The 25,244-nt window shown below is 43.8% G+C and overlaps 2 protein-coding genes across 2 annotated transcripts; both read right to left on the reverse strand.

Annotated features, from left to right (window-relative positions):
- Positions 1-1,488: 1,488 nt before the first annotated feature.
- On the reverse strand, positions 1,489-18,801 carry LOC115159775 (short-chain specific acyl-CoA dehydrogenase, mitochondrial). Its single transcript, XM_029709817.1, has 10 exons — positions 18,711-18,801; positions 13,524-13,684; positions 5,970-6,119; positions 5,767-5,878; positions 4,715-4,866; positions 4,376-4,546; positions 4,141-4,278; positions 3,255-3,350; positions 3,116-3,172; positions 1,489-2,972 (listed from the first exon to the last, which is right to left on the reverse strand). Exons 1-10 carry the CDS (start codon positions 18,736-18,738, stop codon positions 2,820-2,822), a joined length of 1,218 nt encoding a protein of 405 aa, XP_029565677.1. The 5' UTR covers positions 18,739-18,801; the 3' UTR covers positions 1,489-2,819.
- A 1,439-nt stretch (positions 18,802-20,240) lies between these two features.
- LOC115159776 (beta-crystallin B1-like) lies at positions 20,241-23,498 on the reverse strand. Its single transcript, XM_029709818.1, has 6 exons — positions 23,433-23,498; positions 22,630-22,771; positions 21,951-22,069; positions 21,485-21,617; positions 21,103-21,245; positions 20,241-20,644 (listed from the first exon to the last, which is right to left on the reverse strand). Exons 2-6 carry the CDS (start codon positions 22,750-22,752, stop codon positions 20,467-20,469), a joined length of 696 nt encoding a protein of 231 aa, XP_029565678.1. The 5' UTR covers positions 22,753-22,771; positions 23,433-23,498; the 3' UTR covers positions 20,241-20,466.
- Between the last annotated feature and the right edge of the window lie 1,746 nt (positions 23,499-25,244).

Raw genomic sequence — 25,244 nt, forward strand, 5'->3', positions numbered from 1 at the left:
GGGTGGCAGCATCATGTTGTGGGGGTGCTTTGCTTCAAGAGGGACTGGTGCACTTCACAAAATAGATGCCTTCATGAGGATGGAAAATTATGTGGATATATTGAAGCAACATCTCAAGACATCAGTCAGGAAGTTAATGCTTGGTTGCAAATGGGTCTTCCAAATGGACAATGACCCCAAGCATACTTCCAAAGTTGTGGCAAAATGGCTTAAGGACAACAAAGTCAAGGTATTGGAGTGGCCATCACAAAGCCCTGACCTCAATCCTATAGAACATTTGTGGGCAGAACTGAAAAAGCGTGTGAGGAAGGAGGCCTACAAACCTGACTCAGTTACACCAGCTCTGTCAAGAGGAATGGGCCAAAATTCACCCAACTTATTGTGGGAAGCTTGTGGAAGGCTACCTGAAACGTTTGAGCCAAGTTAAACAATTTAAAGGCAATGCTACCAAATACTAATTGAGTGTATGTAAAATTCTGACCCACTGGGAATCTGAAAGAAATAAAAGCTGAAATAAATCACTCTACTATTATTCTGACATTTCACGTTCTTAAAATAAAGTGGTGAATCCTAACTGACCTAAGACAGGGATTTTTTACTCTGATTAAATGTCAGGAATTGTGAAAAACTGAGTTTAAATGTATTTGGTTAAGGTGTACGTAAACTTCCGACTTCAACTGTACATGTCTGGGTTGCAATACCCTAGCCTAGGCTACTACAACAATACCCCTCATAACATGCTGACCTTGTCCAAGGCCATCTACTCCACCCTCGAGAGGTCCTCCTGGAGGAAAACACCTTAAACTCCTCCAATGCCTAGAGGCCATCACCAATGAGAGGAAAGAGGAAGTATTTGAAAGGAGGGAGCAGAGAGAGGGTGTGGCTATAAGGAAGAGTAGTGAATGAGGGGGTTTGTTTATCTGGGTCGGGTTACCCCAGTGGGAGTTTGAAACGGGTGAAAAGTGATTGCATTTGTTTTGGATCCATGCTGCCTCCTGGGTGTGAACCTTGTGCCCCACACTGGCTGACGGCGACGCCGGCTAAAAACAAAAGTGACATAGATTAAGCACGTGAAGCGATAAGTAGGATTCCTTGTTCACATGCAAAAGTGATTTCTTTTGATAAAAACGCTTTCTGCCCGTTGTATGTTTCTGGATGATGCACCTAGCTGCCTTTTTGACGACATGATCGAGCAGCGCCGATTGAGTCGAAGGGCGCTCCTCCCTCCCCGCTTTCGCCCGATGATGTGACGGGCCATTCCTCAGTTCAACCCGGGCCAGCGTAATAGAACTCCCTCATTGCTACTAAACCTTACTTTAGATTAGAAGGTGTATGTCCTAGCGATGCTCCTTGAATGAATTGACTTCTGAATCACTGGACCAATTGACTAAGTTCTGATTCTAATAGTTTTCCTGATGGGTCCCAAATCGAATTAAGTTTGCTACACAACCCAACATTTGATTATTTAGACTTCTGAAACCCAAGAGCTCCTGTATAGCTGCGTCATTGTTTCATCTGAACAGATCACACTCACACGACTGATATTAAACATTCAATGCAATAATCCTAATAACTAACAGCCATAGAGACAAACATGTTAAACCATTAAACCACTTCCCAGTTGTTGCAGTTCCATAAGTCTCATCATATCATATTGTCAATGTACAGCCTAGAGCAGCATCAGACCAGGCACAGCAGGAAGGTTCTGAGATGTGTGTGTCCGTGTTTAAAAACTCCAAAATGCATTTCTCCCCCCTGCTTAAAGTAATCATTGATCCTTTTCCAACATGGTGATAACTAACTACTAATCTCACCCACCAGCCTAGCCTGAGGATAAGGTTAGACAACAGCAGTGGAATCCTTGTTTAAAACTACCCGATTTGGTGAATAAATATTTCCAAGGAAGAGAACAGGGAGGAATGCATGTTACAAGTGTTCAAAGGGCCATTGATTTCCCTCATTGCAGGTGAAGGCAGGACAATATAGTCACTGCACTGCCCTCGTGTGGCTTGAATTGACACTGCACCTCACACAGACAACAGGGTCACGCTCAGGAGGACACAACAGCATACTGGAGATTGCAAACAGAAATGCCATGAACAGAACTGAAATCATTCCTCACTATGCATGTCTAAGAGACATGTCAGTTCCACACAATACATTTCTATCTGATCACCACCCAGGACAGCACCTTTCTTTTTGCCTGATTTGGACAGAGCTAGTCATCTTCACCCTGGTTATCCACAATAAGGACATGAGTCCACTAACTTCTATTATGTTACCAGATACCATCAGTTTAAGGCAGATAATAATGTTTTAAGGCAGAAAGGAAGATACATATCGTCATGTTGATATCAAAAGTAACAAATTGCTTGGATTGTTTAGTAATTGTTGCAGTAATACCGGAGTCAGAGGTGGGGTGCAAGTTGTCCTGAACCCTGGCCTGGTGGTGTGCCATTGGAGTGGTAGGTAGGTGTCCTTCCCCATTGGTCCAGGGAAAGATGTTCTCTCCATAACAGTTGAGGTTAGAATTTGGGCGTTAGGCAATCTGATCCTAGATCTGTGGTTAAGGGCAACTTCTACCCGGAGCTGTGTGAGCCTGTCTCCATGCCTGGCATTCCTTCCAGTTCAGTAGCTGACCGGCGCTGATGAGACTGTGCAACACTACACTGCAGCCCTGGGTGTAGTGGCTGTTATGAGCCAATCTGAAATGGCACCCTATTCCCTATATAGTACACCACTTTTGGCCACTGGAATCTATCCAGAAGTAGTGCACTATGTAGGGAATATACGGCCATTTGGGTCTAAATCGCAAGTCTCTATGGTGCGTACTCCTTCAGCAGCTGGCCGGCTATCACCAGTCTCTGGATCTCACTGGTGCCTTCATAGATCTCAGTGATTCGCGCGTCACGGTAGTGCCTCTCCGCTGGCATGTCTGTCACGTAACCCATTCCCCCAAGAACCTGGATTGACTTTTAGTTCCACAGATAGAGAAAAAGGGGTAAATATTTAAGGGTTTAGCATCTGAGAAATGTCAGTGAATTCCATATTGATTATTGATTGATTCAGTCACTAGTTGTAGAAATAAGGACATGACAGGCTCTCTGATGCGTACCTGGTGGCCGCAGAAGGTAGCAGCCTCAGACGCTGCTAGTTTGGCCATCGCTGCTTCCTGTGGGACAGGAAGGACGAAGTATAACGTTATGTAATATGACAGAGAGGATGGTGTGTGTGTGGTGTGGTGGGATGTGTACCTTGGTGAAGGGTTTCTTGGCGTCTTTTAGCATTGCGGCCTTCCAGGTGAGGAGACGAGCACTTTCAACAGCTACAGCCATGTCTGCCAGCTTGAACTTAAGCATAGAGATACACACCCTTCAAGTGGAACTGACAGTATTTTAGCATATACACCACCAGGAAGAACATGACACTGGACTGTGCGAAACGCAGTAGCAACAGCGCCTTTAGATCATTAGAACACATTCACCAAAAGCCACAAAATACACCTGAATGGATTTCTGCAAGTATGTAAATACCACAGGAGTGCTCTTACATTACTGAACTTTACAGTCCTATTGATCAAACAACCATGAAAAGGTAGGCCCTCTCTCTCTCTGTTATGCACATCAACAACTAATGCTAGCCAGAGCAAGATGTTATGACTGACGTGTGATCATTGCCTTGCTAGTTTGATTGTATTGACATTCCCAGCCTTCGTTACATTCATGTGTTTTTGTCCAAAATAATGAGTCATTGAAACAAACAGTGCATCCCGAATGGAAGCAGCAAACAATGTACCAGGGAAGCTGTGATTTATAACCTGACAGCAATATGTTTTGGACTACCAAGAAATGTATTGGTGACTTATATGAATAATGCATTGAACTGCATCCATCTATTCTACCAACAGTGCCTAAGTGTACGTCATGGAATGTTGAGTCAAATAGCAACTATTTTTTTAAACGTCTTATAAAGTTGGCTTTGTAGCGTAAACTGAGAATTTGATCTTTTTGACTGATATGATTGTCTGTTTCATATCTGAAAAGTAGTTAAAACGCTGTCAGTTTCACTTTAATATAAGACACACCGTAACATTTAAAGAAACTTTTACACACATACACACACACACACACACACACACACCTGTACGGCCTGCAGCTTGCCAATGGGAGCGCCGAAGGCGGTGCGTTTGTGAGCGTAGTCCGCAGCACAGTCCAGAGCAGCCTGAGCAATACCCAGAGCCTGGGAAGCTATACCTATACGCCCACTGTCCAGGGTTTGCTGTGGGAGAGGAGGGGGGGGGGGGGGGGGGTCAGTACCAACAGACAAGCACATAATGCACACACAACCAACACCCCACTCCCACCTATAAACCAACCATAGCTATCTTGAAGCCAGATCCTCGTGGTCCCAGCATGTTGCCCAGGGGTATCCTACAGTCCTCCAGGATGAGGTTGGCAGTGGAGGTTGCTCTGATGCCCAGCTTGTCCTCCTTCTTCCCCAGGGACAGGCCAGGATGGGGCATGGGCACCAGGAATGCACTGATACCCTATGGAGGAGGGGGGGGGGACAACACACTGAAATCCATGTATAAGTTACATTGATTATAATATCAAAATACTGAGAAACAGAGAGAGCGAGTAAGTGAGAGAGGGAAGAGGAAGAAGGAATATAGGGGGTTTCACTATGACTTGACTTCAACAACGATGTATCTAACCTTGTGTTTGAGTGACTTGTCAGTGGTAGCGAATATGACAGTAGCCGAAGCATCCCAGCTGTTGGTAATCCAGGCTTTAGTCCCGTTCAACACCCACTCCTCTCCCTCCTGTCTGGCTAACGTAGACGCTGCCCCTGCATCACTACCATTACCTACACAGAGATGGGGGAGAGAAAGAGAGAGAATCCAGAACCACTCATCTTCCCCAGTTGGAGTGTAGTAGTAAATGGAGGGCTCTGGGGCACAGTGTGTTGTGTAGTAGTAAATGGAGGGCTCTGGGGCACAGTGTGTTGTGTAGTAGTAAATGGAGGGCTCTGGGGCACAGTGTGTTGTGTAGTAGTAAATGGAGGGCTCTGGGGCACAGTGTGTTGTGTAGTAGTAAATGGAGGGCTCTGGGGCACAGTGTGTTGTGTAGTAGTAAATGGAGGGCTCTGGGGCACAGTGTGTTGTGTAGTAGTAAATGGAGGGCTCTGGGGCACAGTGTGTTGTGTAGTAGTAAATGGAGGGCTCTGGGGCACAGTGTGTTGTGTAGTAGTAAATGGAGGGCTCTGGGGCACAGTGTGTTGTGCAGTAGTAAATGGAGGGCTCTGGGGCACAGTGTGTTGTGTAGTAGTAAATGGAGGGCTCTGGGGCACAGTGTGTTGTGTAGTAGTAAATGGAGGGCTCTGGGGCACAGTGTGTTGTGTAGTAGTAAATGGAGGGCTCTGGGGCACAGTGTGTTGTGCAGTAGTAAATGGAGGGCTCTGGGGCACAGTGTGTTGTGCAGTAGTAAATGGAGGGCTCTGGGGCACAGTGTGTTGTGTAGTAGTAAATGGAGGGCTCTGGGGCACAGTGTGTTGTGTAGTAGTAAATGGAGGGCTCTGGGGCACAGTGTGTTGTGTAGTAGTAAATGGAGGGCTCTGGGGCACAGTGTGTTGTGTAGTAGTAAATGGAGGGCTCTGGGGCACAGTGTGTTGTGTAGTAGTAAATGGAGGGCTCTGGGGCACAGTGTGTTGTGTAGTAGTAAATGGAGGGCTCTGGGGCACAGTGTGTTGTGTGCATCTGTGGTGTACCTGGTTCACTCAGAGCGAAGCAGCCAACTTTCTCTCCAGTCGTGAAGGGAGTGATCCACTGTTCCTTCTGCTTCTGTGTTCCAAACTTCAATATTGGCCCTATGTACAAAGACTACACACACACACACACACACACACACACACACCCTTTAGTATCAGTGCTAGATACAGCTACAACATAAAACACACACACTCTTACGTACGTTGTTGACCGAGACCACACATCCAGTGCTGCCGCAGCCCCTACTGATCTCCTCCACGGCCAGAGAGTAGGCCAGGTAGTCCATTCCTGCTCCTCCCAGCTCCTCAGGAACCTCTACAGCCATCACCCCCATAGCACCCAGCTCTCGCACCTGTAGAAACACACATGGATGCATTAGAGGGTGTGTGTACCTCATATTCTGTGATCTGCGTGTGTGCCTGTTTAGTGATGCGTGTTTGTTCACACGCCCACAAATTGCTAATAACCCATCCACAACCACCTGACTGTGATTTTCACTAAGGCCCCACCCGACCCTAACACGGAAATAGGCCGATACAAAATGAGTCAGAGAAGGCGTACCAATCTTTTTGACAGGGGATGCCGGGTTTATTTTTTTAAGCATAGATATGTTAATCAACATGTCTATAATTAGATACATGCAGCTTCTCATCTGCCATTACTGCCCTAGAAGACTAAATAAGCCCTTGCTCACCAGAATGAATAAAGTAAATATAATATAAATACAGTGGGGGGGGAAAGTATTTGATCCCCTGCTGATTTTGTACATTTGCCCACTGACAAAGAAAGGATCAGTCTATAATTTTAATGGAAGGTTTATTTGAACAGTGAGAGACAGAATAACAACAACAATTTCCATAAAAACGCATGTCAAAAATGTTATAAATTGATTTGCATTTTAATGAGGGAAATAAGTATTTGACCCCCTCTCAATCAGAAAGATTTCTGGCTCCCAGGTGTCTTTTTTATACAGGTAACGAGCTGAGATTAGGAGCACACTCTTAAAGGGAGTGCTCCTAACCGCAGCTTGTTACCTGTATAAAAGACACCTGTCCACAGAAGCAATCAATCAATCAGATTCAAAACTCTCCACCATGGCCAAGACCAAAGAGCTCTCCAAGGATGTCAGGGACAAGATTGTAGACCTACACAAGGCTGGAATGGGCTACAAGACCATCGCCAAACAGCTTGGTGAGAAGGTGACAACATTTGGTGCGATTATTCGCAAATGGAAGAAACACAAAAGAACTGTCAATATCCCTCAGCCTGGGGCTCCATGCAAGATCTAACCTTGTGGGGTTGCAATGATCATGAGAATGGTGAGGAATCAGCCCAGAACTGCACGGGAGGATCTTGTCAATGATCTCAAGGCAGCTGGGACCATAGTCACCAAGAAAACAAGGACTGATATCCTGCAGCGCCCGCAAGGTCCCCCTGCTCAAGAATACATATACAGGCCCGTCTGAAGTCTGCCAATGAACATCTGAATGATTCAGAGGACAACTGGGTGAAAGTGTTGTGGTCAGATGAGACCAAAATGGAGCTCTTTGACATCAACTTAACTCGCCGTGTTTGGAGGAGGAGGAATGCTGCCTATGACCCCAAGAACACCATCTCCACCGTCAAACATGGAGGTGGAAACATTATGCTTTGGGGGTGTTGTTCTGCTTAGGGGACAGGACAACTTCACCGCATCAAAGGGACGATGGACATGTACCGTCAAATCTTGGGTGAGAACCTCTTTCCCTCAGCCAGGGCATTGAAAATGGGTCGTGGATGGGTATTCCAGCATGACAATGACCCAAAACACACGGCCAAGGCAACAAAGGAGTGGCTCAAGAAGAAGAACATTAAGGTCCTGGAGTGGCCTAACCAGTCTCCAGACCTTAATCCCATAGAAAATCTGTGGAGGGAGCTGAAGGTTTGAGTTGCCAAACGTCAGCCTCGAAACCTTAATGACTTGGAGAAGATCTGCAAAGAGGAGTGGGACAAAATCCCTCCTGAGATGTGTGCAAACCTGGTGGCCAACTACAAGAAACGTCTGACCTCTGATTACCAACAAGGGTTTTGCCACCAAGTACTAAGTCATGTTTTGCAGAGGGGTCAAATACTTATTTCCCTCATTAAAAAGCAAATCATTTTATAACATTTTTGACATGCGTTTTTCTAGATTTTTTTGTTGTTATTCTGTCTCTCACTGTTCAAATAAACCTACCATTAAAATTATAGACTGATCATTTCTTTGTAAGTGGGCAAACGTACAAAATCAGCAGGGGATCAAATACTTTTTTCCCCCACTGTACATAATATATCCTTTGTCAAGATAAACCATCCACCTGATAGGCATATCAAGAAGCCGATTAAACAGCATGATTATTACACCTGTGCTAGAGACAATAAAAGGCCACTGTAAAATGTGTTGTTTTGTCACGCAACACAATGCCACAGATGTCTCATATTTTGAGGGAACGTGCAATTGACATGCTTACTGCAGGAATGTCCACCAGAGCTGTTTCCAGAGAATTTGTACATTTCTCTACCATAAGCTGCCTCAGAAGGGGGTGCTCAGGAGTATTCCTGTCTGTAATAAAGCCTATTCTGATTGGCCGGGCATGGCTCCCAGGTGGGTGGGCCTATGCCCTCCCAGGCCCACCTATGTCTGCGCCCCTGCCGAGTCATGTGAATAGGGCCTAATGAATTTATTTCAATTGACTGATTTACTTATTTAACTAGGCAAATCAGTTAAGAACAAATTCTTATTTACAATGACAGCCTTCCAAAAGGCTTCCTGCGGGGACGGTGGCTGGGATTAAAAATAAAAAATAAATAAAATAGGACAAAACACACATCACAACAAGAGAGACAACACTACATAAAGAGAGACTTAAGACAACAACATAGCAAGGCAGCAACACATACAACACAGCATGGTAGCAACACAAAACATGGTAGAAACATTCTTGGGCACAGACAACAGCACAAAGGACAAGAAGGTAGAGACAACAATACATCATACAAAGCAGCCACAACTGTCAGTAAGAGTGTCCATGATTGAGTCTTTAAATGAAGAGATTGAGATAAAACTGTCCTGTTTGAGTGTTTGTTGCAGCTCGTTCCAGTCGCTAGCTGCAGCGAACTGAAAAGAGGAGCGACCCAGGGATGTGTGTGCTTTGGGGACCTTTAACCTCTTACATCTAGACGTTCCGCTAGCGTGCATAGAGGAGTTCTGTATCTATAATTCTTAAAATAATTTGTTTTTTTTGTGAACGTTTATCGTGAGTAATTTAGTAAATTCACCGGAAGTTTGCGGGGGGTATGCTAGTTCTGAACGTCACATGCTAATGTAAAAAGCTGGTTTTTGATATAAATATGAACTTGATTGAACAAAACATGCATGTATTGTATAACATAATGTCCTAGGTGTGTCATCTGATGAAGATCATCAAAGGTTAGTGCTGCATTTAGCTGTGGTTTGGGTTTATGTGACATTATATGCTAGCTTGAAAAATGGGTGTCTGATTATTTCTGGCTGGGTACTCTGCTGACATAATCTAATGTTTTGCTTTCGTTGTAAAGCCTTTTTGAAATCGGACAGTGTGGTTAGATTAACGAGAGTCTTGTCTTTAAAATGGTGTAAAATAGTAATATGTTTGAGAAATTGAAGTAATAGCATTTCTAAGGTATTTGAATAACGCGCCACAGGATTCCACTGGCTGTTACGTAGGTGGGACGATTTCGCTATTTAGACACCCAGCAAGTTTAGCCTTCACCAAACTCCAATTTACTGTTAGAAAAGTTTGATTACCTTTGGTGTTCTTCGTCAGAATGCACTCCCAGGACTTCTACTTCAATAACAAATGTTGGTTTGGTCCCAAATAATCCATTGTTATATCCAAACAGCGGCGTTTTGTTCGTGCGTTCAAGACACTATCCGAAAGGGTAAATAAGGGTTACGAGCACGGCGCATTTCGTGACAAAAAAATTCTAAATATTCCATTACCGTACTTCGAAGCATGTCAACCGCTGTTTAAAATCTATTTTTATGCCATTTTTCTCGTAAAAAAACCCGATAATATTCCGACCGGGAATCTGCGTTTAGGTAAATAGACGAAAGAAAATAAAGCACAGGGTCGACTCGTGCACGCGCCTAAGCCCATTATCCTCTTATCGGCCACTTGCCAAAAGCGCAAATGTGTTTCAGCCTGGGGTTGCCTCGATATCATTCAGCTTTTTCCCGGGCTCTGAGAGCCTATGGGAGCCGTAGGAAGTGTCACGTTGTAGCAAAGATCCTCAGTCTTCAATAAACAGAGACAAGAAGAACAAGATCTTGTCAGAGAGGGCACTTCCTGTAAGGAATCTTCTCAGGTTTTTGCCTGCCATATGAGTTCTGTTATACTCACAGACACCATTCAAACAGTTTTAGAAACTTTAGGGTGTTTTCTATCCAAAGCCAATAATTATATGCATATTCTAGTTACTGGGTAGGAGTAGTAACCAGATTAAATCGGGTACGTTTTTTATCCGGCCGTGTAAATACTGCCCCCTAGCCCTAACAGGTTAATAATCCGCCTCAGTAACTTTATGAACAATGTAGAAGCCACTGTCATTTTTCATACTTTGGTCAGCATACTTTTATCTGGTTTCATCCAAATATCATCCAAACAATTGACTGTCATGACCTTTAACTTCTCTAGGGTAGGGGGCAGTATTTTGACGTCCGGATGAAAGGCGTGCCCATAGTAAACTGCCTGCTACTCAGGCTCAGAAGTTAGGATATGCATATTATTAGTAGATTTGGATAGAAAACACTCTGGAGTTTCTAAAACTGTTTGAATGATGTCTGTGAGTATAACAGAACTCATATGGCAGGCAAAAACCTGAGAAATATCCAACCAGGAAGTGTGGAAATCAGAGGGTTTGTAGTTTTTCAAGTGATTGCCTATACAGTATACAGTGACTTAGGGTTAATTTTGTACTTCCTAAGGCTTCCACTAGATGTCAACAGTCTTTAGAACGTTGGTTCATGCTTCTACTGTGACTAGGGAGAGAATAAGAGGTCCGGGAGTAAGATGACTGAGAGAATGACATGAGTTCAGTGGCGCGCACTCCCGTGAGAGTTAGCTGTGTTCCTTTTCTTTTTTGAAGACATTGGAATTGTCCAGTTGGAATATTACTGAAGATTTATGATAAAAACATCCTAAAGATTGATGCTATACATCGTTTGACATGTTTCTACAAACGTAAATAGAACTTTTGACTTTTCGTCGTGACATTTTGCACGCGCTTCCTGCATTTGGAGTAGTGGACTAAACGCGCAAACAAAAAGGAGGTATTTGGACAAATTATGGACTTTATCGAACAAAACAAACATTTATTCTGGAACTGGGATACCTGGGAGTGCATTCTGATGAAGATCATCAAAGGTAAGTGAATATTTATAATGTAATTTTTGTCATTTCTGTTGACTCAAATGGCGAGTATCTGTATTGCTTGTTGTTGTTGTCTGAGCACTGTACTCAGATTATTGCAAAATTTGCTTTCGCCGTAAAGCTTTTTTGAAATCTGACACAGCGGTTGCATTAAGGAGAAGTGTATCTAATTCTTTAAATAACTGTTGAATATTTTATCAACGTTTATGATGAGTATTTCTGTAAATTGATGTGCTCAATCACCGGAGGTTTTGGAAGGCAAAACATTTCTGAACATTACACGCCAATGTAAAATGGGGTTTTTGTATATAAATATGAACTTTATCGAGCAAAACATACATGTATTGTGTAACATGAAGTCCTATGAGTGCCATCTGATGAAGATCATCAAAGGTTAGTGATTCATTTTAGCTGTATTTCTGGTTTTTGTGACGCCTCTCCTTGCTTGGAAAATGGCTGTGTGGTTTCTCTTGTTTAGGTGTTGTCCTAACATAATCTAATGTTATGCTTTCGCCGTGAAGCCTTTTTGAAATCAGACAATGTGGTTGGATTAACGAGAAGTGTATCTTTAAAATGGGATATAATAGTTGTATGTTTGAGAAATTTGAATTATGAGATTTTTGTTGTTTTGAATTTGCCGCCCTGCTATTTCACTGGCTGTTGAATAGTGTGTCCCACATACCCCAGAGAGGTTAAGATGCTGAAATAAATAATTTCTCCACTCCTGTTCAAAATGTAAATTTGGTGTATGAGTTATGCAATAAAATGCTTCATTCTGCAGGAGTTAATACACAACAAAAATATAAATGCAACAATTAAGATTTTACTGAGTTACAGTATATAAGGAAATCAGTCAATCGGAATAAATTCCTTAAGCCCTAATCTATGGATTTCACATGATTGGGAAATGGTCACAGATACCTTAAAAAAAAACATTAGGGGAGTGGATCAAAATACCAGTCAGTATCTGGTGTGATCACCATTTGTCTCATGCAGCACAACATCTCCTTCGCATAGAGTTGATCAGCCTGTTGATTGTGGAATGTTGACCCTCTCCTCTTCAATGTCTGTTTGAAGTTGCTGGATATTGGCAGGAACTGGAACATGCTTTCGTACACGTCGATCCAGAGCATCCCAAACATCATCAACGGGTGACATGTCTGGTGAGTATGCAATTGTGTTTGTTGCCCGTAGTTTATGCCTGCCTGCCTGCCCATACCATAACCCCACCATGGGGCACTCTGTTCACAACGTTGACATCAGCAAACCGCTTGCCACACACGATGTCTGCCATCTGTCCAGTACAGTTGAAACCAGCTGTCAATCGTGAAGAGCACACTTCTCCAGCGTGCCAGTGGCCATCGAAGGTGAGCATTTGCCCACTGAAGTCGGTTACGATGCCGAACTGCAGTCAGGTCAAGACCCTGGTGAGGATGATGAGCACGCAGATGAGCTTCCCAGCGCAAGTTTCAAAAAGCATTTGGCGAATGGCATGTATTTGGCGCTCGTATAGTCAAGCTCTGAAGCTTAGGCTTACGCACGAATGACATAAAAAGGAAAGAAAAACTTCAATTTAGCCCATAGATATGAACTGCACAAGAATTGTGCATTTTTAATGCATTTTTTCCCCTTTATTCAACCTGCCTGCCACCCACACTTCATCCACACAATATTTCATGACCCTAAACCCACCCTTCCCGCGGATATAACCAGGGGTAGCGATGGGCTTTTGACGTTTGACTGTTCGAGTACTAGCGTAACAATTCCTCATTGAACACTGCATGGTGATGAATTATGGCGATGACATCCATTTGGTGAGTAGGCTTAATGATTCTGATGAAAATACTCTCTTTGTCTTTATCAAACTAATGTTTTTTGCGTTTTTTCAGTGTGGATCCTGTCTATGTTTATGGGGGTTATAGCCTGGGCTAACTAATTCTAAATGGCACTAGCAGTTCACAAAGTAGCCAAAGCAGAAAATAGACAGGATGCAATTATTCCAAAACTGCAGCTCGTTGTTGGAACATATTTATCTACTTCAAATCAACCAGTCCATTGTGAATTTGTGATAAAACTGTCGTCATTTGGCAAGGAGGGTAGATTGTGTATCCCATCAGAGGCATTTTTTATGCCCACTGTTTGGGGGGGGGGCGCAATCCACAAAGCACATTCCACCAAATAGTTTTACAGTATTTTAATGGATTTTTTTTTAATCCTCTCTGGTCAAAGATCGAGTTTTGACATCCAATCGAGGACTCAATTACTCATGCCTATAACCGCAGGGACTGTGGGTTATGAGTCAACCCGAGCAGCACTAGTGTGTGTACCTGTTGCACTGGGAAGAGGTGTTCCTTGTCAAGTTTGCCAGCTATAGGACCCAGCTCTCTGTCTGCGTAGTCTCTACAGGTTTGTCTCATCATCTGGTGCATCTCTGGTAGCTCAGCTAGAGAGGACAGAGACCTACAGCCACTGACACACAGGCCCAGGGCTTGAAAGGGGGAGAAAGACATGAGAGAGAGAGAGGCTTTAGTATTGTAAGAGCTGCTCATGTCTAGCATGAATTAACAACATCATAACTCAACTGTTAGACAGCGTTACATGAATACAACTGCCCAGGTCGACCCTGAGTGACAACCAATCATTGTAAATAGACCCAACACACACACACACACCAGGGCCGTCACCAGAGTTTCATACCCTTCAGGGATCAGTCCCGAAGACCAGGGGCTATGGGGTTTGCAGGTCAGAGAAAAATGTTTGCCTTTTCTAAAATCATTTCTTGCAATGCTAGATCATTTTACATGACTGGAGACGGTACAATAATATTTTATATACCACACAAATTACCTAAATGACATGTTACTCTGACATTGAGATTAATAAAATGAAGGACCGAAATCTTAAATGAAACCAATAGCATTAGGCCAATGAAAAAGGTCCCACAGTTGACAGTGCATGTCAGAGGAAAAACCAAGCCATGAAGTCGAAATAATTGTCCGTAGAGCTCAGAGACAGGATTGAGTCAAGGCACAGATCTGGGGAAGGGTACCAAAAAATGTCTGCAGGCATTGAAGGTCTCCAAGAACACAGTGGCCTCCATCATTCTTAAATGGAAGAAGTTTGGAACCACCAAGACTCTTCCTAGAGCTGTCCTCCGGGCCAAACTGAGCAATCAGGGGATTAGGGCCTTGGTAAGGGAGGTGACCAAGAACCCGATGGTCCCTGACGGAGCTCCAGAGTTCCTCTGTAGAGATGGGAGAAACTTCCAGAAGGACAACCATCTCTGCAGCACTCTGCCAATCAGGACTTCATGGTAGAGTGGCCAGATGGAAGCCACTCCTCAGTAAAGAGCACGACAGCCCGCTTGGAGTTTGCCAAAAGGCACCTAAAGGACTCTCAGACCATGAGAAACAAGATTCTCTGTTCTGATGAAACCAAGACTGGACTCTTTGGCCTGAATGCTAAGCGTCATGTCTGGAGGAAACCTGGCACCATTCCTACGGTGAAGCATGGTGGTGGCAGCATCATGCTGTGGGGATGTTTTTCAGCCACATGGACTGGGAGAAAAGCAGCCAACAAGTGCTCAGCATGTGGGAACTCCTTTGAGACTGTTGGTAAAACATTCCAGGTGAAGCTGGTTGAGAGAATGCCAACAGAGTGTAAAGCTCTCTGTCCTACTATCCAGGTCTGTACCCAAACAATTTGAACTTCTACTTTTAAAAATCCATCTCTCTAAAAACAAGTCTCTCACCGTTGCAGCCTGCTATAGACCACCCTCTGCCCCCAGCTGTGCTCTGGACACCATATGTGAACTGATTGCCCCCCATCTATCTTCAGAGCTCGTGCTGCTAGGTGACCTAAACTGGGACATGCTTAACACCCCAGCCATCCTACAATCTAAGCTTGATGCCCTCAATCTCACACAAATTATCAATGAACCTACCAGGTACCCTCTAAATACAACTCTGCTGTTTTCAACCAAGATCTCAGCGATCACTGCCTCATTGCCTGCATCCGTAATGGGTCAGCGGTCAAACGACCTCCACTCATCACTGTCAAATGCTCCCTGAAACATTTCAGCGAGCAAGCCTTTCTAATCGACCTGGCCCGGGTATCCTGGAAGGATATTGACCTCATCCCGTCAGTAGAGGATGCCTGGTTATTGTTTTTAAATGCCTTCCTCACCATCTTAAATAAGCATACCCCATTCAAGAAATGTATAACCAGGAACAGATGTAGCCCTTGGTTCTCTCCAGACCTGACTGCCCTTAACCAACACAAAAACATCCTGTGGCGTTCTGCATTAACATCGAACAGCCCCCGTGATATGCAACTTTTCAGGGAAGTTGCATATCCAATATACACAGGCAGTTAGAAAAGCCAAGGCTAGCTTTTTCAAGCAGAAATTTGCTTCCTGCAACACAAACTCAAAAAGGTTCTGGGACACTAAAGTTCATGGAGAATAAGAACAACTCCTCCCAGCTGCCCACTGCACTGAGGATAGGAAACTCTGTCACCTCTGATAAATCCACTATAATTGAGAATTTCAATAAGCATTTTTCTACGGCTGGCCATGCTTTCCACCTGGCTACCCCTACCGCGGTCAACAGCACTGCACCCCCCAAGCCTTACTCGCCCAAGCCTTCCTCCTTCTCCCAAATCCAGTCAGCTGATGTTCTGAAAGAGCTGCAAAATCTGGACCCCTACAAATCAGCCGGGCTAGACAATCTGGACCCTTTCTTTCTAAAATGATCTGCCGAAATTGTTGCAACCCCTACTACTAGCCTGTTTAACCTCTTTCGTGTCGTCTGAGATTCCAAAAGATTGGAAAGCAGCTACTGTCATCCCCCTCTTCAAAGGAGGGGACACTCTTGACCCAAACTGCTACAGACCTACATCTATCCTACCCTGCCTTTCTAAGGTCTTCGAAAGCCAAGTCAACAAACAGATTACCGACCATTTCGAATCCCACCGCACCTTCTCCGCTATGCAATCTGGTTTCAGAGCTGGTCATGGGTGCACCTCAGCCACGCTCAAGGTCCTAAACGATATCGTAACCGCCATCGATAAGAAACAATACTGTGCTGCCGTATTCATTGACCTGGCCAAGGCTTTCGACTCTGTCAATCATCGCATCCTCATCGGCAGACTCAATAGCCTTGGTTTCTCAAATGATTGAACCAGGCGAGGCACCAACTACTTCTCTGATAGAGTTCAATGTGTCAAATTGGATGGCCTGTTGTCCGGGCTTCTGGTAGTCTCTATGGGGGTGCCACAGGGTTCAATTCTTGGGCCAACTCTTTTCTCTGTATACATCAATGATGTCGCTCTTGCTGCTGGTGATTTTCTGATCCACCTCTACGCAGACGACACCATTATGTATATTTTCTCTTATTTGGATACTGTGTTAACAACCCTCCAGAAGAGCTTCAATGCCATACAACTCTCCTTCCGTGGCCTCCAACTGCTCTTAAATACAAGTAAAACTAAATGCATGCTCTTCAACCGATCGCTGCCTGCACCTGCCTGCCCGTCCAGCATCACTACTCTGGACGGTTCTGACTTAGAATATGTGAACAACTACAAATACCTAGGTGTCTGGTTAGACTGTAAGCTCTCCTTCCAGACTCATATCAAACATCTCCAATCCAAAGTTAAATCTAGAATTGGCTTCCTATTTCGCAACAAAGCATCCTTCACTCATGCTGCCAAACATACCCTCGTAAAACTGACCATCCTACCGATCCTCGACGACGTCATTTACAAAATAGCCTCCAATACCCTACTCAATAAACTGGATGCAGTCTATCACAGTGCCATCCGTTTTGTCACCAAAGCCCCATATACTACCCACCACTGCGACCTGTACGCTCTCGTTGGCTGGCCCTCGCTTCATACTCGTCACCAAACCCACTGGCTCCAGGTCATCTACAAGACCCTGCTAGGTAAAGTCCCCCCTTATCTCAGCTCGCTGGTCACCATAGCAGCACCCACCTGTAGCACGCGCTCCAGCAGGTATAGCTCTCTGGTCACCCCCAAAGCCAATTCCTCCTTTGGCCGTCTCTCCTTCCAGTTCTCTGCTGCCAATGACTGGAACAAACTACAAAAATCTCTTAAACTGGAAACACTTATCTCCCTCACCAGCTGTCAGAGCAGCTCACAGATCACTGCACCTCTACATAGCCCATCTATAATTTAGCCCATACAACTACCGCTTCCCCTACTGTATTTATTTATTTTGCTCCTTTGCACCCCATTATTTCTATTTCTACTTTCTTCCACTACAAATCTACCATTCCAGTGTTTTACTTGCTATATTGTATTTACTTTGCCACCATGGCCTTTTTTGCCTTTACCTCCCTTATCTCACCTCATTTGCTCACATTGTATTTAGACTTATTTTTCTACTGTATTATTGACTGTATGTGTTTTACTTCGGTGTTGTTGTGTGTCGAACTGCTTTGCTTTATCTTGGCCAAGTCGCAATTGTAAATGAGAACTTGTTCTCAACTTGCCTACCTGGTTAAATAATGGTGAAATAAAAAATAAAAAAATAAAAACAGCTCTGGTGAACGTTCTTGCAGTCAGCATGTCAATTGCACACTCGCTCAACACTTGAGACATCTGTGGCATTGTGTTGTGACAAAACTGCACATTTTAGAGTGGCCTTTTGTCCCCAGCACAAGGTGCACCTGTGTAATGATCATGCTGTCTAATCAGCTTCTTGATATGCCACACCTGTCAGGTTGATGGATTATCTTGGCAAAGGAGAAATGCTCACTAACAGGGATGTAAACAAATGGGTACACAACATTTAAGAGATAAGATTTTTGTTCATATTGAAAATGTGTGGGATCTTTTATTTCAAGTCATGAAACATGGGAACAACACTTTACATGTTGAGTTTATATTCTTGTTCAGTGTAGGTGAAAGGTCACCTCCGTTCTCTTGCTCTTAACCTTTATCCCAGTGGGAGCGCGCTTGCCCGAGAAAACACTTGGGTGGACAACGAACCCGATACCTTGAAATGCGAATAGATACATTATAATCTGTGTATTACATAGCTAATCACCCAACAAAAGTCAGTGCAAACATTGGTTACTTAACGTTAACTGGTTGCAGTCCTTACTTAACCCCATTCAAGTTCAAATGCCTCGAAAGCTATTACTAGCTCAACTAAAGCCAGACTAATTTACTGCCATTGCAAATGCAGCATTCTAGTAATGCATAAAAGCTGTCAATCGTTTTTGGGGGTGGTTAGCTAGCTAAGAAGCCAACTAAACGCTCGATATGCAGCTAGCTGTCGTTACTTAGCATTGGTCTTCAGCTAGCTGGCTCATTACCAAATACTAGCATAAGCTACTGGCCGAGTAATGTAGCTAGCTTGCTAGCACCCCGGCACATGAATGTCAGTCTATTCATTGTCGAAGGATCAACACACAAACAAAATAAGTACAATATCCCTTTGTATTCGAGAGACAAATGCGCATTTTTTCAATAGTTTGTATACTGACCTTTTCCAGCTTTGAAGAGCGCTGCCATGTTGTTTATGATTGACTTGAAACCAGACAGCTGGACTAGCTATCAACCCACGTGACATAGTTCGAGTGACGTCTGTACTTTTTGTTATGGTTATGTAGCCTACATTTCTTTACATTTTTTATTTTTTTTTATTCCAGATTAACCAGTATACAACCAGACAATGATAACATATGCTAGGGGGTACAACAAATTACAGATTATACAAAGACCTTAAAAGATACACACATATTGATTGCTGTGACAGCTTTCTTATTAGAAGAATGTAGAATGGTCTTAATGTACTGCTCGAATTCCTTATAGAAATCACGGAAGAGTGTTTTTTTATTAGTGAATTTACATTTATGAATATGACATTTTACCATTAGCACAATTAGATTTATGAGGTAAAATTGTTTTCTTTATCTTTATTATGGTTAAGGAAACCGAGCAGCACATTCTCCCATAACAAACAAAAGTCATCAATAATTTTAACAATTATAAAACTGTGAATATCTTTACATAATTGATTTACATGTAGACAATACCAAAATAAATGCAAAACTGTTTCTGGATGCTCAACACAAAATGTACAGTTTATGTTAATGTATTTTTTGAGTTTCTTCAGGTAATGATTCGCAGGGTAATACTTAAGGATCATTCTGAAAGAGACCTCTTTGACCTTTTTAACAAGCAGGTATTTGTGTGGCAATAACCAGACTTTTTTCCAACAGATATTATTGACAAATGTATTCCAGTAAGTTGTGACATAAGGAATGGATAAGATATCCCTTTGAAATAAAGCACGTATAGATCTGTTGTTCTGAGGGAGCAAGGAGAAACACATTTTTCCCTATTGGAGAGTCAACTGGATTAAGTTAGGGTAGGTCAAGAAGGTGAGGTAACCTACATTTCTTATCAGCATTATTTAGCTACATATTTACATCAGTATAGCGGCAGCCTTATGTGCAGAACTGGCTGATGTTAAAACAAAGGGATGCTCTGTTGTAACCTAAAATGAGCTCATTTGATAATTTTCCTATTTTAATGATATGATATCCCTCATAGTTGTCACATTTAGCTTTTTGTCATAAACTGACCATAACTCCTACTTCATAGCTCTAGATAGGAAACACATTTCAAGGTCCCAATAATAACTTTATCTACATGCATCCTCATGGTTAGGTAATAATAATTTAAACTGTTCAATCTATAGCTTAGAGACAGGGGGACTGTGCTGTCTGTCAGTGGTGAGAGGGGCTGTGTTCAACCTTTAACCCCTCACTAATCAGATGGTCCTTTCTCAGTCTAACAGGACAGATGGAGAGGAGAGGGACAGAAGGAAGAGAGAGAGAGAGACAAAAACATTGGGAGAAAGCAGTCAGATAGACATAAGGGAAGAGAGAGAAAGAAACAGAGAAAGAAACAGTGAATAACAAACAGAGCGAGAAAGACAGTGAAGCACAAAATGCTGTGGTAAAAATGTTGCCACAGGCTCTGAATAAAAGTAGTCCAGGCAAAAGGAGTTCAGGTTTTTCAAAACATGTTTATTTTTTGGCATCATAAAAAGTCATTTAGGTTGTTCCAGTTGGTACGATGCTGTCATTCTATCCCTTTAGGATGGAGGGATGAGGGTGGGTGAAGGGAAGGAAAGGTGGGATAGGGTTGGAGAAATAAAAAGCGCCGGTTGGGCGGGTTGAGTGAGGGAGGGCTAGCTGGCTGCAGTTACAGCTTCCGTCCACCAGAGGTCACTCACTTGCTGGCGGAAGTGAGGTTGAAGCAACCACGCTGATGGAACTGCATGTCCCGGACGCGACGCATGGACTGGATCTGGGGCTGGAAGGCACAGAACTCGTTGTAGTGTCTGTAGTCACCACACTCAAACAGGTACTGGTAGCCTCTGTATCCGGGGTACTGGTAACCCACCCACCTGGAGAGAGGAGAGAGAGAGAGAGGGTCAGTTTAGTTTTTGGATTAAAATGAAGTCATATAATGGAGTTCTACAGTCATAAATGTACCTTTTGATATTTTATGACACACAAACATGACCCAGTCCTCCCCATGACTGACTGAATACTTCCCTTTATAGAGTGACACTTCCCACAAGGCCTCATGTTGTAGGCACAAGGCAAGGGACCTGCAGCTCTGCCTCAGGCTCAGGGGCATATGTCACTATACTGCTACTAATGTATTACTACTCTATTTCTAGCTTCTCCTGCAGATATGAGCTTTATCACTGATATAGCTGATGATTTGTCAGTTTATTTAACCAGGTTCTCAGCAGCAGAGTAGCCCTACTGCTGTGATACATAGAAATATAAATGTGGTGTGTGTGTATAAGGATGAGTGTGTGTGTGTGTGTGTGTGTGTGTGTGTGTGTGTACTCACACTCCGCCGGGCACCCTCACGCTGCCCACCCTGTCAGTGAAGCCGTGCGCCCAGAGGGTGGGCACGTCATCCTCCTGGATCTCCATCTTATTGCCCTTGAAGTCGGAGAGCTCAAACAGACAGATCTTGTGCTCCATGCTGTCCTGTTGAGGGAAGGAGGGAGAGAGGGAAGGAAGGAAGGGAAGGAAGGAGAGAGAATATCAGGGTACAGTGTTGGAGGTTAATTCCACTAGCTACTGTATTAGCCCTGGTCACCAGATGTTTTTCTTTAGCAAACTCCTTTGTCATTGTCATGTTGGGAATGTGTGTGTGTGTGTGTGTGTGTGTGTGTGTGTGTGAAAATATGAGAGTGTGTTTGTGTGTGTGTGTGTGTGTTCCTCACCATGCGGATGGGTCTGAGGGACATGAGGCAGTCGCTACGGTAAGAGTTGCTCCAGGTATCCCAGCGAGGGTACTCTCCCTTCTCCAAGATGAACATCTCCCCACGGAAGTTAGTCTGCTCAAAGGCAACAAAGCTGGAGAGGGGGGGCCACCAGGGACAGGGGGGGCACAAGGGGGAGATGGGGGAGAGAGGGATTAGAAGACAGGATGAAATGATTGTGAAGAACTGTAAAAAAGTGCAGGATCAGTGTTTGATCTCAGATGTTAAAATGTTCTTGTGTTTTGGAATAGAATATAGTGGAGCTTACTGATTGTGTAATCATACCCTATAGGGGTGTGTGTGTGTGTGTGTGTGTGTGTGTGTGTGTGTGTGTGTGTGTGTGTGTGTGTGTGTGTGTGTGTGTGTGTGTGTGTGTGTGTGTGTGTGTGTGTGTGATCTTTCCCTGTAGGTGTATGTGTCCACTTACGGGCCGCACTCAACGATGATACTGCGCACTCTGTCCATGCCGCGGTCACACACGTTCATGCACTCGTTCTGGATCTCCATCATTCTGCCCTGGAAGTTCTCCTGGTCGAACAGCATGATCTGCAGGGGTCAGAGGTTAGATGACATCATCAACCCTGAGGTCAAGGGTGAGACACTGTCCTTCTTCCAGAAGTATTGTATTCTTTTTTTTGCCATTTTACCATAGAATTAGAATGAATATGGTGCCTTTTACTACTGCAGGTATGTAACTACTGTAGGACTCAGAGCCCTTTACAGTTGGGGCTGGTAACTACAGTAACTCAATCTATCAATCAGTTAGAAAGCTCCATTATCACTCTGACTACCTGGACAGGAGCTTCCTTCCACTAAACCCAAAGCCCCCTGTACTGCTGTGAAGGCCGTAAGATGTCTGGGGTCATCTTAAGACCCACTGACTGAGTAGCAGTGTTTCCAATCACAACAAACCTCCTGTATAATGCTCTATCCATAGTCAATTAACCCTGCTCAAATAAAGGCTAAAGGCAAATGGCGAACTTTAGTCTGTTTGCTGCTCCCACACAATGGGTGGACATTACTCTTTTTTTCTGCAGTTACAATTTGAATCCAGCTCCTGTGCCAAGTGGGCTGTGTCTATATATAATGGAGATGTGGTGACTCACTTTGAAGTTTCCCATGCCAGGGTCTCCGGTCTTGGTGGCCTTGCTGGTGGCAGCGGGGGCGGGGGCTCCCTTGTCCTTGGCATCAGTGCCCTGACTGGAGGCGGACTTGGCGGTCTGAGACATGGTGAGGGATCAGGAGATTCTGACAGAGAGCGGGAGGGGGATGGAAAGTATGGAGGGAGAAGGGGTACAATGGAGGGAGGGAATGGAGAGAGGAGTGTGGGAAGAGAGGGGGCAAGGAGAGGATGGAGGGATTGGAGAGAGGGGACAGGGAGAGGAGAGGGATGTCAGAGGAAAGAGAGGGTGGAGCAGGCAGAGACAGTAAAAGAGTGGATTGACGGAAAGAGGGCGAGTGAGGAGGATAGAGATGCAAGTAAAGAGAGGGAAAGAGAGAATGGAGGGGGAGGTAGAGAGAGAGATTGAGAGAAAGAGGGACAAGGAGAAATACATGTAAAAACAGTCAAAACACAATCAGGTAAAGGTGTGGTATATATGTTCTTACTACAGAGTGAATGTGTGTTGATTGTGTGTTACTATTTTATTTTTGTAAATAACTGAGGCAAGACACAGAGGCCCCACACTTCCATAGGATGGATCAGAATCCCCAATAAGAAAGTAACCATCCAATGCAGCAATCCAGTCTGGGGTCTGAGTGCCTCATGTAGGCCCTGAGGCCTGGGCCTCTTTTAGGGGTTCTGCCCCGCTCGAGGGTGACACACCCAGATATTGTAGGCTGAGAGGAGTGGGCCCTTGTGTACTGTTTGCTGCTGTGGATTGTGTGTGTGGGTGGGGTGTGTCCTTACCTGCGTGTACAGCTTGTAGTGCCGTGTGGGGTAGGCTGGCTCGTGCTGGCCCCCTCAGTGCAGAGCCCTAGCTTTTATACCCTGGCAAGGGCCGAACGCCGGGGCTCGCAGGACAATAAAAATACAAGCGTCATCAGAGTTGATCTGGACCAAAGCACCCCAGGTCATCGCATCACCCAGAACCCCCCCCCCTCCCCCGTGCTGCCTGTAAGCACTTTACTGTCAATGGAAAGCCCTGACAATGGCACTTTCCCCCTCTGTTAGTGCGCTGGGCCTGTAAACTATAGCAGCATATAGAGAACAGGAATGCATAGACCTGAAGGGAGCAAGGAGTTAATCCTCTAACACATACACACGCAGCTGCATGCACACACACGCAGACACATATGCATGCACTCATGTACAGACACACACACACACACACGCAGACACGTACACACACACACACACACACACAGTGTTTCTCTCTTGTCTTTCTCTTACTCTAACAGGAAAAACTTTACATGGTATAGCCATGACTGATTTACTCTGTTTCTTCTTCTTCTTCTATGCAGTTCCAAGCACAATGTGTGAAAAGTAGTTTATGAATAAAGTTATGATCACTATTCATATTTTTTTATTCTAATGATTATCGGAGAAGATGTAAAGGATATGTAACCAGGTGATAATGTCTCACAGCACTGTCTGTCTCCCACACATGTTTTACATGGATATAATGCTAAAATACAGACAGTATCACACAGCATTATAAAACACAGAAAAGGGTGTTAAAGGAGGATGAGATGGAGAAATAGTAGGACACTGACAAAGCCTTAATCCTTGTCTTTTCTCCTCTTTCCTTACCCCCCATCTCCCCGTCTCTCTCTCTACCCCCTCACCACTGGTCTTTATGGAAAATGTTCATGTTCTACACACATTGTCCAATCAAGTACAGGTCCCTCCATTGTATAGGTCAATGATCATGAAGTTATGGTTTTAAGAATTAAGATTACTTTTTCAATGTTGTGGGCATCGTGATCCTTGAAAGATTGATTGATTGTTTGTTTGTTTGATTGGTTAATTAATTAATTTAGATAGATAGATACAGTGCCTTCAGAAAGTATTCACACCCCTTGAATTTTTCCACATTTTGTTGTGCTATAAAGTGGGATTAAAATGAATTGAATTGTCTTTTTTGTCAACAATCTACTCAAAATACTCTGTCAAAGTGGAAGAAAGATTCTAACATTTGTAAAAAGAATATATGAAAAAATAAAACACTAATATATCTTGATTACATACAGTTGAAGTCGGAAGTTTACATACATTTAAGTTGGAGTCATTAAAACTCGATTTTCAACCACTCCACAAATTTCTTGTTAACAAACTGTAGTTTTGGCAAGTCGGTTAGGACATCTACTTTGTGCATGACACAGTAATTTTTCCAACAATTGTTTACAGACAGATTGTTTCACTTATAATTCACTGTATCACAATTCCAGTGGGTCAGAAGTTTACATAAACTAAGTTGACTGTGCCTTTAAACAGCTTGGAAAATTCCAGAAAATGATGTCGTGGCAGCATCATGTTGTGGGGGTGCTTTGCTGCAGGAGGGACTGGTGCACAAAATAGATGGCATCATGAGGATAGAAAATTATGTGGATATATTGAAGCAACATCTCAAGACATCAGTCAGGAAGTTAAAGCTTGGTTGCAAATGGGTCTTCCAAATGGACAATGACCCCAAGCAGACTTCCAAAGTTGTGGCAAAATGGCTTAAGGACAACAAAGTCAAGGTGTTGGAGTGGCCATCACAAAGCCCTGACCTCAATC

This window comes from Salmo trutta, chromosome 23 (genome assembly GCF_901001165.1).
Source record: "Salmo trutta chromosome 23, fSalTru1.1, whole genome shotgun sequence".
In the NCBI taxonomy this organism is placed as follows: domain Eukaryota; kingdom Metazoa; phylum Chordata; class Actinopteri; order Salmoniformes; family Salmonidae; genus Salmo; species Salmo trutta.

Coding starts and splice junctions, on each gene's coding strand:
- LOC115159776 (XM_029709818.1), bottom strand. CDS start 22,752: ATGTCTCAGACCGCCAAGTCCGCCTCCAGTCAGGGCACTGATGCCAAG. Junction 22,070..22,629: donor CTGGCATGGGAAACTTCAAA/GTGAGTCACCAC, acceptor TGACCCCTGCAG/ATCATGCTGTTCGACCAGGA. Junction 20,645..21,102: donor GTGAGGGTGCCCGGCGGAGT/GTGAGTACACAC, acceptor TCCTCTCTCCAG/GTGGGTGGGTTACCAGTACC.
- LOC115159775 (XM_029709817.1), bottom strand. CDS start 18,738: ATGGCAGCGCTCTTCAAAGCTGGAAAAG. Junction 13,685..18,710: donor GCTCTTCAAAGCTGGAAAAG/GTCAGTATACAA, acceptor CCCCCTTTCAAG/CCCTGGGCCTGTGTGTCAGT. Junction 2,973..3,115: donor CTACCTTCTGCGGCCACCAG/GTACGCATCAGA, acceptor TGGAACTAAAAG/TCAATCCAGGTTCTTGGGGG.